Source organism: Drosophila montana, unplaced genomic scaffold, assembly GCF_035044405.1.
Source record: "Drosophila montana isolate Dmon_TW-CO22-7 unplaced genomic scaffold, ASM3504440v1 contig_3200_1, whole genome shotgun sequence".
Taxonomy (NCBI): domain Eukaryota; kingdom Metazoa; phylum Arthropoda; class Insecta; order Diptera; family Drosophilidae; genus Drosophila; species Drosophila montana.
This window is the reverse complement of record NW_026998080.1, coordinates 8,848,976-8,864,532: the sequence shown is the minus strand read 5'-3', so window position 1 is coordinate 8,864,532 and position 15,557 is coordinate 8,848,976. Positions and strand designations below refer to the sequence as shown.

General features: G+C 41.6%; 1 protein-coding gene and 1 long non-coding RNA gene across 4 annotated transcripts; both read right to left on the bottom strand.

The window, feature by feature from the left end:
• Window positions 1-2: 2 nt before the first annotated feature.
• On the bottom strand, window positions 3-5,817 carry LOC135431420 (serine proteinase stubble). 3 transcript variants are annotated; one of them, XM_064686563.1, is made up of 8 exons: window positions 4,281-5,817; window positions 3,602-3,732; window positions 3,157-3,387; window positions 1,465-1,576; window positions 1,154-1,407; window positions 798-1,091; window positions 692-735; window positions 3-468 (listed from the first exon to the last, which is right to left on the bottom strand). In XM_064686563.1, the coding sequence occupies exons 1-8, from the start codon at window positions 5,705-5,707 to the stop codon at window positions 397-399; spliced, it is 2,565 nt and encodes an 854-aa protein (XP_064542633.1). In that variant the 5' UTR covers window positions 5,708-5,817; the 3' UTR covers window positions 3-396. The 3 variants fall into 3 exon arrangements, with proteins under 3 accessions (XP_064542633.1, XP_064542631.1, XP_064542630.1); XM_064686561.1 differs by lacking the exon at window positions 3,157-3,387 and having other exon boundaries at window positions 4-468; window positions 4,281-4,388; window positions 4,458-5,817; XM_064686560.1 differs by lacking the exon at window positions 3,157-3,387 and having other exon boundaries at window positions 5-468.
• Window positions 5,818-5,853: 36 nt separating this feature from the next.
• LOC135431424 (uncharacterized) lies at window positions 5,854-14,530 on the bottom strand. Its single transcript, XR_010436789.1, has 3 exons — window positions 14,390-14,530; window positions 13,625-13,710; window positions 5,854-6,402 (listed from the first exon to the last, which is right to left on the bottom strand). It is a non-coding gene; the product is annotated as an uncharacterized LOC135431424 (long non-coding RNA).
• Between the last annotated feature and the right edge of the window lie 1,027 nt (window positions 14,531-15,557).

The window sequence follows — 15,557 nt, the reverse complement described above, 5'->3', positions numbered from 1 at the left end:
TATTTACACACAATTAGTTCATAAATAGTTTAAAATTACGTAACAGCGCATATGACTAAGTAAATTAATTATTAATTAATTTAAAGTTTAATTTGAAAATCGCTTAACAGATATCCCAAATGATATCCCAATAGATATCCCAACCGATATCTTGTAGCTACTAAGCTCTAATATACGCAGTTTCCTCCTCTTCAATTATAATAGAATTTTTGTTTATGGGGCGCTGCGCGAAATTTGTTGAAAATTATTAAAAGTATGCATAAATAAGATAAAAGGAATGCGAAAGTCTCGATAGAAGACATAGCTGGGAAAGTGAATTATGTACAAAATGTTTTCGGGCTTGCTGCAAGCTGGGCTTAAGAATAAATAAGACACAAGCAACTTGTGCAACATAGCTTAAATATTGGCTGTCAGGCCAACCACATAGGATATCCAGTCCACCGTATAGGCCAGACGATGATAAATGCCCTAAAAAATAAAAAATTTTGGTTAGGTTTGACAAAGTTAGTTTGGAGTAGGTAAAGTTAGGTTGGGTTTGAGAAAGAAGGGCTTGGGTTAGATAGACAGCCTTAAGTCAACGTAGAACCTTTAGGTAGGAGTAGGAGAAAGAGTAGGGAGGATCGGCTATCCGTTCCCTTTCCCCTCACAATCTTTTGGCATTAGTTAGGGACTCTGGGATATAAACACTTACCGGCTGACCACGCGAAGCGCAGGAGTAGCCCGCCGAAACGACACCTGCAAAAACCAAACACAGCTTAAACTTGAAGCTCATCTTTAAGACCGGGCCCCGCACTTACCTATCAAATACCAGCGGCCATTTTTCTCATGCATCAGTGGACCGCCCGAGTCGCCCTGGCACGAGTCCTTGCCGCCATTGCGATAGCCGGCACAGAGCATCTCCTGATAGATGACCACATTGATGCCGTTCTGGCGATGCCAGCGCTCGCAGATGCGATTCTCGATCACGGGCACATCAACCGCTTGAAGCGTTTTCGGACGCAGTCGCGAGCCGGGATTCAGGGCGCCCCAGCCGGCAGCCCAGCCAAACTTGCCCAGAAAGTCCTCGTTCTTCTCGGGCAGGCAAATGGGCGCTGTAAGGGCAAGATGGAATTCAGTGAAGTTCTAGAGAGGATTAGTCCAGTAGTCGCTCTACCTATATGCGGCATAAAGTGCACGGTGCGCTCCAGCGTCAGGACGGAGACATCAAAGCGATCCGCTTGCGGCGTAAACTTGAAATATGGATGCACATCGATGCGGCGCACGCCAAAGGTGTACGCTGGCAGCGGTTCAACGGCAGAGTTGATGACATAATCGCCCAGCGTGACGTGCACCTGACGGGGCGTGGCACGTGCCACACAATGACCGGCGGTGACCACATGACGACGCGAGATCAGCGAGCCGCCGCATCTGCAAAACAGCCGCAAATTATGACCTGGCTGCGGGGCAGTCAATTATTATGCTTACCTGGAGGAGCCGATGCGTATGTAGGCTTGCCAGGGAAAGGAGCCAAAACCGGCATCATCGCCGCCCACAATGCGACGCTGTGCGGTCTGCTTGGCCAGCGAAATGCCGCAACCTGCGAGAGCAAGAGAGTGAGAAGAAGAGAGAGAGAGAGAGAGACAGAGATGCACAGAGTGTGGCGGGTTAGAGAGTTCAAAGGTTAACAAATAAAAACAGCACAAAGAGTTAGTGGTAGCAACAAGGCAACAGGGTGAGAGAAGCGTTAAGGTGAGTGTAGCTTGAGGCAGGTGGAGCTCGCAAACCAAATGAAGCCAAACAAACAAAAAAAACGCCGCTTGGAACTGCCCGCAATTCGTTGTGGTTGCGTTGTGTGTGTGTGAGAGAGGGGGGGGGTGGTGACGGTGGTGGGCTGGGTGGTGCGTGCGGGCTGGTGAAGCGTTAACTTTCTAGTCACTTTTTTTTGTTTTTTTTTTTGGTTGGTTGGAACATGGAGCTCACTGGCGGCATGCCGTTAAATGATATTTAAATGTGGCTTAATTGTCATTAAGTCTTGGTAATAAAACATGCGCATGCTGGGCAAAAGGTTTTTCCTCTGCTGTTTTCCCCCCCCCACTCTGCACTTGGCGCCATTTTCGTTCGCCCCCTTCAATAATTGGGCGAGGCGTTTGTTTTTAGTAGCGTGTTTTTTTTCCAGTTACAATAAATTTGCAGCTTAAGCAATCGAAACTAGACAATATAGCTACGAACATGGTGCGCAAATAACAAGACTAAGTAAATAAATCAAAAACGAAATTAAGAACAAAAACAAAGCAAATAATAGGCATAACAAAACGCAGTTAATACAACAAATTAAATTTGTAAGGCATGCAAAAACATTTTTAAAATAATTCGTCTAACAAATACCCTTGCAGAGGGATTTATGGTCTATGGTTAACCATATAAATATATTTGTTTATATTGTTTTCTCATAAAACTTGGAAAATCTGCTTTTCTTCTATCCATCGAACACATATATATTAAAACTATATACAGCTGCTTTTCTTCTATGATCCAAGATATATTTATTTTCAATTTGAAAAAACCTTATTTTCTCCAAAAATATATGAGAATATGAGCTATGTTGTTGTTGCTTGAATCTGAGTACTTTATTAAATAGCTCACTTCGAAATGCTCTATCATAAATATAAAAATCTTTTTGCTCCTAGTAAATCGGGGAAAACCCATATAAACTATTTTCTTTATATAGCCGTATGAGCTATTAGTTTGAATATGACTGTGTAAAACTTTAATGTTTTTGAAATAAAAGTAAAATTATATGGAAATTGATTTGCTTTAAATAGCATACATAAAGAAAATCGGATAAAAACTAAGAGCTGTTTAATGAAAATATTTATAACTTCAAAGCCAACTATCTTACAGTTTAAGTAAAAATTTGTTCAAATAAGTTAACTCTCGACTGCCAAGCTCTAAAAATAATTAAAAAATTTCTTTGTATGTGCTTCTGCAAGGGTATTTAAGCTACGACAAACCGAAATGAACTCTTGTGTTTTTACATTTTATTTAATGTTTTTCGATTTAGTCCATAGAGCAAGCTGAACTGTTGTGTAAACTAAATAATTGTTGTTTTTAGTGTGCACGTGCATGGACTTGTAGTTGTTTTTTTGTATTTGTTGTTGTTGAGGCAGCCACACTCACTGGGTTCGTTGTTGACCGGTCCATAGTTCTTTTGCGGTAGATCGGTCAGATCGACCGTATTGCCCACATAGTCCGAGCTGCGCAAATTGGCCGACTTGGCCGTGCGATGGCAACAGCCGCGCAGCAATCCATTGCAGGTGCCCTGTATGAGGCCGCCGGATATCCAGCAGCCTAAAAAGAACTCGCAAGTACCGCCGCGATGCTGGCACTCCATGTCCGTTGTGGTGTCGACTGTCAAATGGTTGGGGAATTCATGTATGTAGATGAGCAACATGTGGTGGTGTGTATATGTGTGTGTAGGTGTGTGTGATTGTGGTTGAGGGTAGTATTCGTTTTGGGAGAATTAGGCCTAGTGCAAGCAGTTCCCAGCAGCGACACTAACTGAAGCTTAACTTAGCGAAAAAAGCAAACGGGCTTTGAGCTACAGACCCTGCCTGACGCTTACCTTTCTCCTTGAATGTGCTGGCCGATTGAGGGCTGCTGGTGGCCTCAGCGGCGCTGTCCAAATCTTGTAGATTAAAATCGTTGCGCACATCCTGAACGGCAGCCAGTTCGTTAATGCCAAAGTTTTGATCTCTGTGGGGAGAAACACATAAATATATTGAGCTATTTGGTAAAAGGGGAAATTCGATTATTTCGTTCCTTTTAAGATGCCTTCTCTTTAGTTTTTAATACATAAATGATAAGTTTTGCTGCTAACATCGTTTACCAACACTGAAAAGTTGAAAAATCCTGATTTATTCTCTAGAATCTTCTTCTTATATAATCAATAATGTTCGGCACAATACTGAAGCTATGAATTTATTTTATTTCGTTGACAATCTTCTAAATATTTGTGAGCTTAGCTTAGCTTCAAAACATAGTTTCGCTTACCAACACTGAATAATCAAGAACTACGTGACTCTCGCTCTCTCTTCCTGTCTCCCTCCCAATACTTGATTACATCATTTAATGAACATGGAAATTTAGGTTTCCTTTTTATATTTCTAAAGCTATATTTTAAAAAGCTCTGTTTGGGATCATTACTTCATTACAACACAAAGAAAGCTATTAAAGCCTCTTTACTCTCCCTCCGTATAAGGGCTTATAAGAGCTAAACTATTAATATTAATATTTAAGCTTACCTGAAAGCAATATTGTCGCTAAAGTAGACTCCCGTGCCGGATGGTGCGCTGGAGCCGCTTGGTCCGGTGGTGCCGACATTGTCATTGCTGGGGAACACAACTCTGGGACTGCGTGATGATTTGTATGGGAAATAACGACTCTTGCGTGAGCTCTGATAGTCACCGGGTGCTACATACTCATTGAACGCCTTCTGCGGCCCGAACTGACGCATGGGACTGGGTCCGGTGCGGAAATCCGTATCGCCAAAGTAAAGGCCGCGCTGCAAACGCCCCGGGACTGCGGTGATGGGTCCATTGATATCGCCAAATTTGGTGACATCATCGCGATAATGCTTGCCCGCCGCCACAGCTGCATTCAGTGTGTGCGGCTTGGAGTTGGCCACCAAGCCGGGAAACTCGAAGCTAGATGGCGAGACATCCGAGTCGAAGTACAATTGACGCGTGTGGCGCGTCTCGTGCGTCTCGTATTGTGTGGGCGCGGCATCCTCGCTAAAGGGCTGCGGATCGTAGCCGCCGCCCCCGATATTCTCCTCGAAAATGGGGCTGTCCTCGCGATATCCCTGCGGATAGAACGGATTGGACGGCTTCAGGCTGTAGCTGGGAAACTGAAAGCCCACCCGCCGGCTGGTATGCTCCGGCTCAGCATACTCCAGCTTGTCCGTGGAGCTGGCCGCAGCCACCAGATCGCTGCGCTCGGTGCGTTCCGGTGCTGTTTGCTGCTGCTGCTGCTGCTCTGCCTGGTCTGCCAGCTCGGCGCCAAATTCATGTGCCACTGCGGCAATGCCTTCGGCTGGTGGTCCCAGCGCGGACAGCGTGGCATTGCGACTGGGTCGCAGCTGGAGCAGGGATGCGGCAGCGCTTGTATCCGCCTCCGGCTGCAGCGGTATGTACATATAGTTGCGTCTGCGTCCCTGCCGCGTCACATTCTCCGGCAACGTGGGCACCAGCTGCTTGGGTATGGTTATCAGCTCGCTCTGGGGCAGCTCCACGCTGGGCGCCGGAATGATCTCGACATCGGAGCGACGCTGTGCGGCACCGGCCGTCGACTGACGCGCCGTGCGATAGGAACCAAAGGATTGCACCAGGCTGCCATCGTTACGCTGGCGCACATCCTTAAAGCTGACATCATCCTGCTGGCTAAAGGTCTGATACGGCGCATACAGATTGCGCGCTGCGGGCGCCGCCGTGGCAGCTGCTGTCTGGGTGGCAAAGGCGGCGGTGGTTTGCCACGGCGCCAACTGTTGGCCCGTTAGCAGCGCTGACGATACCGTTGAGCTGGGCGCCAAGGCTTCGACTTGGCCATCATAGAGCAGGCAGCTAATGAGCAGCAGGCTGAGCTTCAGGCGGGACCAATTGCAGTGGCAACTAGTGCTCCTGTTGTTGTTGCTGTTGTTGCTGTTGTGGTGGCTCTTGTTGGTCACTAACATTTTACATTGAGCGGGGATGAGCGTGTGTGGTTGTGCTTCTGGATGTGGTGGTAATGACACTGCGCCCAATTAAGGTGCAGCTGTGCAACTTCCTGCTTGTTGCAGTTACAATCGTTATGGCGATTTTGAACTTGAACGTTGCCAAGCCAATTGCTGGCCCGTTTCGCTTTTCTTCTGCTGTTGTTGTTGTTGCTGGCAACTGCTGCGTGCCGCGTTCATTGATCCCCACTCCACTGGTTTGCTGCTGCGTTTTTATTTCTATTTTATTTATTTTTTTGTTAGGCTTTGGGGATTTTCCGGCGCCCGACGCTCCACGCTTGACGCTGTTACAATTCGGTTGAAGGAGCCGCTGCTGCTGCTGCTGGCAATTGGTTTTCGATTTTGTGCCTGCCGCGAATATCTCGTGTGGCGAGTTTCAGCTGGTGGTGCGGTTATTGGACTCCTTGCCTGCAGCTCTGGGATGTGTGTGAAGGTGTGTGCGAGCGAGTGAGCTTATGTGTGTGTGTGTGTGTGTTTGGTGTATGTTTTGCTGCTCCAATGGCAATTATGGCAATTGCTGTTGACGCTTCAACAGCCGACGTTTCATGTGGTTGCATTCATGACGGCTGCTGGCTGATGATCTTGCAACGACTGCGACTGCGACGACGACGACGACAACAGCAACAACTTTGGCCACAAATTACTTCCTTAATTGCCTGCAAGAAGAAGCAGAAAGAAGAAGAAAAAATAAAGACAACACAAAAATAAATATAAAAGAAAACCTTTTGGCATTTTGGCCATTTAATGGCCGCAGGCATGACAATAAATGTGGGTGTGTTTTATCCTGTGCATAGATAGCTATTAGTGCTGCGGTTGCTGCCAGAGGCGGCATTTGTGGGCGTGCCAGACCATTAGCCACAGCTAAACGCTCAAATGAGCTTTCATCTGACAGCTTTAATCAACGATTTGTGCATTAAATGCGCATTAAACCGACAGCAAATTAATTGCAAATTACCAATTTACTCTGCTGCTGCTGTTGCTGCTGCAGTTGATGCTGCATCTGTTGCAGCAGCAGCGGCAGCAGCAGCATCACGCGTTTCCTCGGTCACAAACCGCAGCAGCAGCTGACTTTTGGCAGCAGCTTCATGAAACCAGTTAACAAAATAAAAGTCGCTGCGCAACTGGAAAGCGGCAAATTTAGTTGCATTTGCTTTTATTTTGCTGCTGCAAAATTTTCGTGCATTTTTTTTAAAAGTTATTTTTACGTTAAGCGATAGAAGGAAATGAATGACTGCAATGAAAAAGCGCAATAAAAGCAAAGCCAAGCAGCTTTTGCAGCCAATGCGCTTTAATGGAAAGCGCAAGGCATTTACATTCATTTAAACAGCTTAACCACATGATCCCATCCATAAATAATTGCCGAATTTTAATTATGCATGCTTGAATTCAATTTTTACGATATTGTTAAATAAAATGCAATTTTCATGTGCAATAAATCAAATGTTATAAAAATGCTTTAGCGAATTTTGTAATTAATTTGAATTTTATAATTTTGCTTTTTCAATTTCTTTTTCACACGCTGCGAATGTATTTGAAACTATCGATATTACTGACTATCAGCTATCGAAATGTAGTTTGGATAGCTTTACAGCACTGGCTAAGTTCATTGTTGCAGCAGAGGCTTAATGGTAGATTTTTCTGATAATAATCAAGCCAAATATATATATATATATATATATATATATATATGTATATAAAGAAAAATTCTAATGTCCACTATATGAATTCTTTTTAGAGAGTTTGTTTGTATACCCTTTTCTATTCTTGTGCTGCAAAACGTTTCACATTTCAGTTAAATCATTTCCGGTGAAGTACTTTAAGTATTTTGATTTTAATTAATTTTTTTTTCGAGTTTCAACTTTATTGCATATATTATTAATATAATTCAATGTATTGAAAAAATTATACTTTATATTTAAAGCGCTTCTTCTATTTTTTCTACCCCTTCTTGTTTAAGAAGCACATAATTTTTATAAGTCATTCAACAGTACTTTAAAATGTTCAAAACATTTGCTAAAGTATTTTCTTTCACTCGCAAATTTTTTAAAATTTGTGAAAAGTTAACTCTAAAATCTATTAAGAACAGATGTAGTCTCTGCCTCGACTAATATTTAATTGTCGAATAAATATTTCAACTTAGCAGACAGAGCATCTCGCAGTCGCCTTGCCGCAACTGAGCCGTTCTCTGTTGTTTTTGTTGTGTGGTCAACGAAGCAGCAAAGACAAAGCAGCAGCAGCAGAAACAACAACAACAACAACAGCAGCAGCAGCTTTGAAAGTAAGAGTTGGCAACTTTTTGCGCTCAGCTGCGCTGCAGTCGTCGCTGCCGGCGTTGCCAGCGTATTTTCACTTTCATTTCGAGTTCAAGCACCACCACGCGGCCAGCTGGCGCTGCCTAAGCTCTTGTTGTTGTTGTTTCAGTTGTTGTTGTTGTTGCAGCTCTTGAGCTTCCTCTAGCGGGGGCGTCGCTGCAGCCGCCGCTTGCAACTGCACAAACTTGACATTTTGAACTTGATTTGCCAAACCAAGAGATTTTCCATAGAGTCGTGTCTGTGTCGGCGAGGTTAAAGTGTGTGGGGCCGACGGGGCAGCTAATGTCAACAGGAAGCATTGCACAAACGTGAGCAGACGTTTAGGTATTCACTTCCCTAGTGGGAAGTGCAGAGTTGCAGCCATGAAGATCGTTTTGCATAATGGTTAACACATTTGGCTGCGACTAATAGATTTATCTTCTTTTTTTTTTTTGGGTTTTCGATTATGAAATCTGAAAACTGAAATCTGGCGTCCCAACTGGTTTGTCAACATGCCGCAAAATATACCAGTATATATATTTTTATATATATATTATTTTTTACGAAATTGACACAGCAACTTGAGCTGCACGATATACGCGAATTACGTGTGATGCAATCAGGCAACGAAAATAAAAAAAAAAAACAGAGCATATAAAAACAACTTGTTCAGTGTTGGAAAAGCGTATGCAAAAATTGACACGCTTGGGCAATGCAACTCGCCAAATTGATATAAGTTATATAAAAAATGGAGTTAAAAAAAATGCGTGCAAACTGCCCACAGCTGCTGCTGCACGATAATGAAGATGATCGTGATGATGATGATCGTGATGATCGCGATGTTGAAGTGCCTCATTATGAGCAACATGTGGCTGCCGCATCAGCAATTATTGCAACGGCCTTGTGAAGGACGCCGGAAACTGGCTTTACTTCTTTTATCTGCCTTGCCTTTCGCTGCGCTCTTTCTTTTTCATTTCTCTTTCTCTCTTTTCATTCGCTTTTTGTTTGCCTCTGTTTCACACTTCTGCTGCACGCATAATTCACATTTATTTTGGTTTTTTACTGTCAGTTTATTTGTTTTAATTAACAATTGTTGCGGCTGCTCTTCTTTTATTTTATTTTTGTATATATATTTGTGTTTTTTATTGCACCCTTTTGTGTGTGTGTGTGTGTGCCTGTTTTATCTGCATGTGCACTTTGTTTCAGTTTTGTGCGCTGCCTAGTGAAAGTTGCTCTTGTTGTTGTTGTTGCTTTTGCAAACAATGCGTCGTTGGTTTGCTATGTTTCGTTTATGCGTTGCAAACAAGCAATTTTTTGGTTTTGTTCGTAATTGAGATAAATGCATTTTAAATGCGCAACAACAACAGCAGAGGCAGCAGCGTCTGCTGAAGATGCGGATACAACGTATTGCGTATACGCAGCGTTGCGCACAGCTTCGAGCAGCTATTCGTGCGTGTGCTTTAGCGGGCGGTCGGGCAGGGGGAGCTGCGTTTGTTCAACTCATTTGGTTTGTTGTGCCACGCATAATTTAAAGACAAATGAATTTCGTTTGCATAAAATATAAATAAAAGTAAAGATCAAGATAAAAACAATGCCTAATGCACAAAATCACAAAATGATGACAACAATGGCAACTGCTGGCGAATGTGTGCAGCCGAAAAGAGTTGCCGCGCTCATTTGTCGTTTGTCGTTTGTTCGTTGTTGTTGTTGTTGTTGTTCGTTATCGTTGTTGTTGCATCTCGTTTGTGACGCTGACGAGCTGCGCATAAATAAACGTCAGCCTATGAAATATTTAATGCCTGCATTTGCACAAAATGCTTAAATTACAGGATTGCACAAAAATAAATTTAAAATGAAAAAATAAAAGACCCACAATATGTTAAATTGCCAGCAAATTAAAGTTTTATCCACAACTTAATCAAGAAAAAGTTTTAAAAGACAGCTACAAAAAACTAACAACTTTTTAGACAGTAAAAATATCTCTCTTGGAAGACATTTAATATAAATAAAGCCAAAAAGTATAGATAGACTTTAATTAATCTTAACTGGGCTACAAACCAGCTCTTTTTTTTTTGCTAAGTGTACACACCTCCAACAAATCCTCTTTAAAGCAACAAACGAATTAAATAAAGTTGTGCCAATTATGTGAATTGCTACCATTTTGTTCAATTGCAAATTGTTGCGGCCAACCCAATGCAAAAAGGTCAAATCGTTTGACTTTCCCACACAGACGAAAACATAACACAAATAAAAAGCTCAAGTGGGTCAGCTGCAGGCTGAACTCCAAACAAAGGCGCACATCGTATGAAAATTGGTGTTATGCCATTGGCACATTTAGCCTGGCCAAAAGCAAACACACAACGCAATGGAAAGCTAAAGCAACAAAATAAACCCTATTACCATGGGTATTGGGTAAGGTAAGTGCCGTTTGCCGGAGCAGCGAGCGCAATTTGAAACCGGGCCCAAAGTGTTGTTGCCACACGCCCAGAGACACATAATCCATAGATATGCTAGCTGGACAAGCGGGTGGTGTGGTGAGGGCGGGAGGAGGGAGAAGAGGGGGCGGCGTTAATTAATATTCAATACACGCATGCCTGCTGCGCAATTGTTACGAATGTGTGAAGTCAACACCGGCAGCAAAAAGTGTTAAGAAGCGCTGGCAACAACAACCACAACAACAACAACATAACATTGCATGCAAATCGTAACAACAACAACAACAACAACTTTTATATTGATAATGATTATATAATTAGCGCTCGGCAACTTGGCGTATGAGCAATATTCATCCAAAAAAATCTGTTGCACATTCGATATTTGGGCGCCATTTTTATGGCCCCCTTTTTGGTCAACTGGGCATTAGATAAGCGCTATTAAATTTTATAGCATTATATTCTTCTACATATTTATCAGTTTAGCTGTTGCTCTGCGCGCCGCGCGCTAATGAGTCGTGCAAAACGGGGCTATCGACTCTGCCCAGCCGGTCACTAACCGCTGAAAGCTGCTAAAAACTAGACCCAAAACTCAGATTGAGGGGATCTATAAAAAAAATATAAATGTGTAAAAAACGAATAACAGTAGCGCGCGTCCAATTAACAGTCGAAATGAATGCATAATCGAATGCGCTGCTCAAAGTGGATGCGCATTGAGAAATCATTTACATTTCTCGATTGCTTTACATAAGTCCAAAAGCAGCAGAAAGCAAGACTATATATATATATACAATTTACATAAACAATAAGAAATAAAAGCAACGACTGGCAAGAAATCCATTGCCATGGTCACAATTTGGCGGAACTTGTTTCTCGCATGCATCCACACAACGGCAGCAGCAGCAGCAGCAACAATAATCACAATTTGGGTTTATTACCAGATGATTTTTGGAAAAGGGTCTCGGCCTGAAAAACCCAACCGGATTTTGGGCGCCACAAAACCGAAAGCAACAAGGTGTTGAGTCTTTTATGCAATGCTCGACCTGAACGATACCCTCTAAATAGTGGTTCAGGTTTACTCAGCTGTCATTTAACACCTTTTTTACTCCTGCTTGCTTTTGTATTTGTTTTTGCATACTTTTATAAAATATTTATACGCCTTTTACATAAACTTTTTAACTATAACCTAGCTAATATTTGGTTGGACGAAAATAATATTAAATATTTTATTTAAATTCAATTCAATGTGAACCTGGATACTCTGCTATCGCAGGCTCTTAAATGTTTCTGATATGCAATTGCATACGTCTTCCCGATTTAAAACGCCCTTTCTCATGCAACTCACGTACGAGGTTTAAAAAAAAATAAGCGCGTCTTAAATTAAGTAATTTGTGTCAGGCGTGCGTTCGACGGCAAGGAAAGTTCTCAAGTTTGTGTCTTAAGTCTTTCGTAACACAGCCGCAGCAGCAGCTTACGGCGACGCCGCAATTCAATATATAACATGCTCTAAAGAGCATGCAGAGCAATACGAGTTTCTCCGCTTACGCAATAAGCAAAGCCCTAAATAAAAAATAAAATAAAACCACTTGAGGAAAACAAAAGAAAAGAAAGAAAAAAGAGATGTTACCAAAAAAAACGACTTCGATGGCGTTGGCGGCGCTTTGCTGATAATGAAGTTCATGTCATATATAAGTATGTAACACATGCATATACTATAACTATATACATATATATAAATATGTGTATATGTGTATATATATGTATTTGGTGTGGTGTGCGTTCACAAACACAAAAGCTTCGACCGGGCTATAAAAACGTTGCCAAATAATTTGTTTTTGGGGCCGTCTTGTGGTTAGAGTTAAAAATTTGGGTTAAACTTTTTGTCGCTTGCTTTTGTTGCTGCGTCTCGTTTGCCCTTTTTTCGACGCACTTTTATTTATGTTTTCCTGTCTTTGTTTTTGCATATACGTTTTTTTTTTTATAGACAACTTGACATGGTTTTTTTCTTTTTGGGTTTGTTGTGTGCAGTCTGCTTTATTTGTTATTCAATGCGCGCGCTTCTTGCAAATACTTATTATATAATAATTAACAAGTTGAGCAGCTGTTGAAATATTGTTTATTGAATAATATATGACAGGTGGTTTTGCTATATATATTTAATATGGCTACAAATTGAGGGTAACTGTGCTAACATATTTAAAAGGCGGACAGGTATGCGGCACACAGGTTTGGCGCAAATTAAATCAATTTGTATTTATATAAATTCACATATTGAAATATTTGTGCTAATATTTTGCCTGGGTTCAGAGACAGATAAATATCTATATGAATAAAATAAGATGTATTCGATTATTTTCAGTTTTGTAGAAACAAATATTATTTAAATGCGAAAATCGAAACATGCGACTAGTCTAAGCTTAAATTTATTTAGCTTCAAAATGGAATCTACTTGCCTTTCTCTACAAACATTTTAAAATTTAATTAAATATTTTCTGCAGCAACAAATCAAAGCCCTAAATAAATACATAGTTTAGAAATGTTATTAAATATTTTCTGCAGCGAGAAATCCAAGCCCAAAATTATTTAGCTTAAAATTAGACTTTACTTGATTTTCTACAAATTGTTTGGAATTAAATAAAATATTTTCCACAGCGACAAGTCAAAGCAAATATACTTGGCTTCAAATAGGCTTTACTCGGTTTTTTCTACAAATTTCCGAAATTAATTAAATTTTTTCCTGCGTCTAAAAGCTTTATTTCTCTCAAAGCACCCAATTGCTTAGCTGCTTTTATAACTAACGCCTAATCCGAGCAATTTTCACATGTTGCAAGATATCGCGCCATGTTTAGGCGCTGCATGTGGCAGCAGTCAGCCGCAAGTGTGTGTGTCCATGTATAATGCAAGATTTATTAGATAATGACGCTTTAGTTATTTCTTTTCTTGAATTTTCTTCATTTTTTTAGCGTTTTGCTTTTTGCGGTTCGTGCGCTGTTGCAATTTGAATGATTTAATCGTCGTCGCGGCGCTCGCTAATAAATGTTGATTGAATGTGAAATTTATGAACATTTCATTAGTTTCGCTCGCATTAATGTGTGTGTGGCAATACGTGAATACTAAGAAAAAAAATGAGCAAACAAATTTGCTTATGGCCTTACCCAAGTTGTTTGTTTATTATTTGCAGAATTAATCCAATTGTGTGTTTACTGCTTTTCGCTTGGTTGTTGTTGTTTATTTTATTTGGCTATAAAAATTAGAGCACAGTGGTTAAAAATCACGCTTTAGACATTTGTTTAAAAGTGTATATCAATATTTTAAATGCAATCGAAAATAGCTTGCAATTTCATTTGTTAAAATATATTTTCGGGTTTTGGTTTGGCTTGGCTGCACGTTGCGTTGCGTTTTGTTATGAATTGATAAACTGGCCATAAAGCTAGCTATACATAAATTTGTGGCTATAATCATAGCAAAAAGATCGCATCAAGCTGAAGCTGAGCTAAAAATATAGGTATATTTATGTATATATATGTATGTATATTGTTTAGCAACAGCTAACGGCTACAGATTGCGATTGCGAGTCCAGACTCCAATTGCAAAATCAAATCACTTTCACTGTCAGGCGCGCAGCCGCAACGAAACGAAATTGCAACTCACTAACACAACAACAACAACAACAACAGCAACAAAAATAGCAGTAAATTTAGCTACAATCCAATACAATCCAATCCAATCCAATTTCCAATACGTAGCACTCGACTCCACTCGAATCCACTCTTATTGATAAACACACTCAATTTAGCAATTGTTGTTACGCTCTTTCTAGCTTTTATTATTTAGCTCTTTATGTTGGCTTTAATTTGCAGTTGGCAGGTCCTTTTAGCTGCTTATCCTACACACTAAAATGCACATTAGCCAACACTTACGATTTGCGCGCGTGTTGCGAAACGTCGAACCGAACGAGCGTGCGATACGAAACGAGCTTTTTGATTAAGCTTTTTTTGTTTGTTTTTGTCGTTTACTTTTTCTCAGTGGCGAGCGCGCACACGACCTTCCTGAGCGAAGTCTCAAAGAAGTCTGAACGCAAGCGCGGCCGCTAAACCCGAGCGAAGCTGCAGGCAATGTTTTTCATACGAAGCCAACTGCGCAGTCGCGACAGCCGCTGCTGCTGCTGCTGCTGCCGCCTCTTCCTACTCGGTTGTTTTTTTGGCTAAAGCAAAGCAGGGAAAAACAGCTGTCGCTGTCGTTCGGGCTGGCGCTGCGTTGGCGATGAGGCAACAATAAAATGCACAGACACAGCGTAAAAGCTATGAAAGGGGACGACGCTCATTGTAAGTGTGTGTGAGTGTGTGTGTGCGTGTGAGTGTGCGTGTAATAAATGCCAGTAACAGCCAGCGCATTGTACAAATACTTACAACAAAAATATATTTATAAATATACTTATTGTTTAATGCCGGCTCAGACAGCCGGCGGCGCCCTCGCCTTACCATCTTACCTCCCCACCCCCTCCCACTCCAACTGCTGCTGCTGCTGCTGCTAACGACAGGCGCCCATTTCGTAAGCTGTAATTATGTTATGAAGTCCGTAAGGCATCATTGGCCGCCATGGTCAATAGTAAGTACGCAGACGAGCACAAATACTTGCGATCGCATTCAGTATTTAAATAGCCGCCAGCTTTATATCATTTACAAAGCTAGCAACAGCAACAACAACAACTGTCCAGCCGTGACAAGCGCCAATTAAACATTTTTAGCTCACATCAAACAGAACAACAAAAGCATCGACATGTTTAATGCCTTTTGACAGTGTGTGACATGTCTGTGACTTGACTTTGACAGCTAATTGCAGTTAGGCGCGTCAATGCGATTGAAATGTAAACGGAGCACCTTGTCAACTACATAAACTCTGTGAATGTAGCGTCTCCTCCATAATGTGGGGGATATTTGACCACAGCACAATAATAAAACGAGCTAGGCTCATTGTCAACAAAATTAGAGCAAAGTCTGCGAAATAAACAAAGGTGCAAGGGCAATTAGCATGGGCTTATGACGCGCACTTATCGCATCGTTATCAATTATCGACTCTCAAAATTAT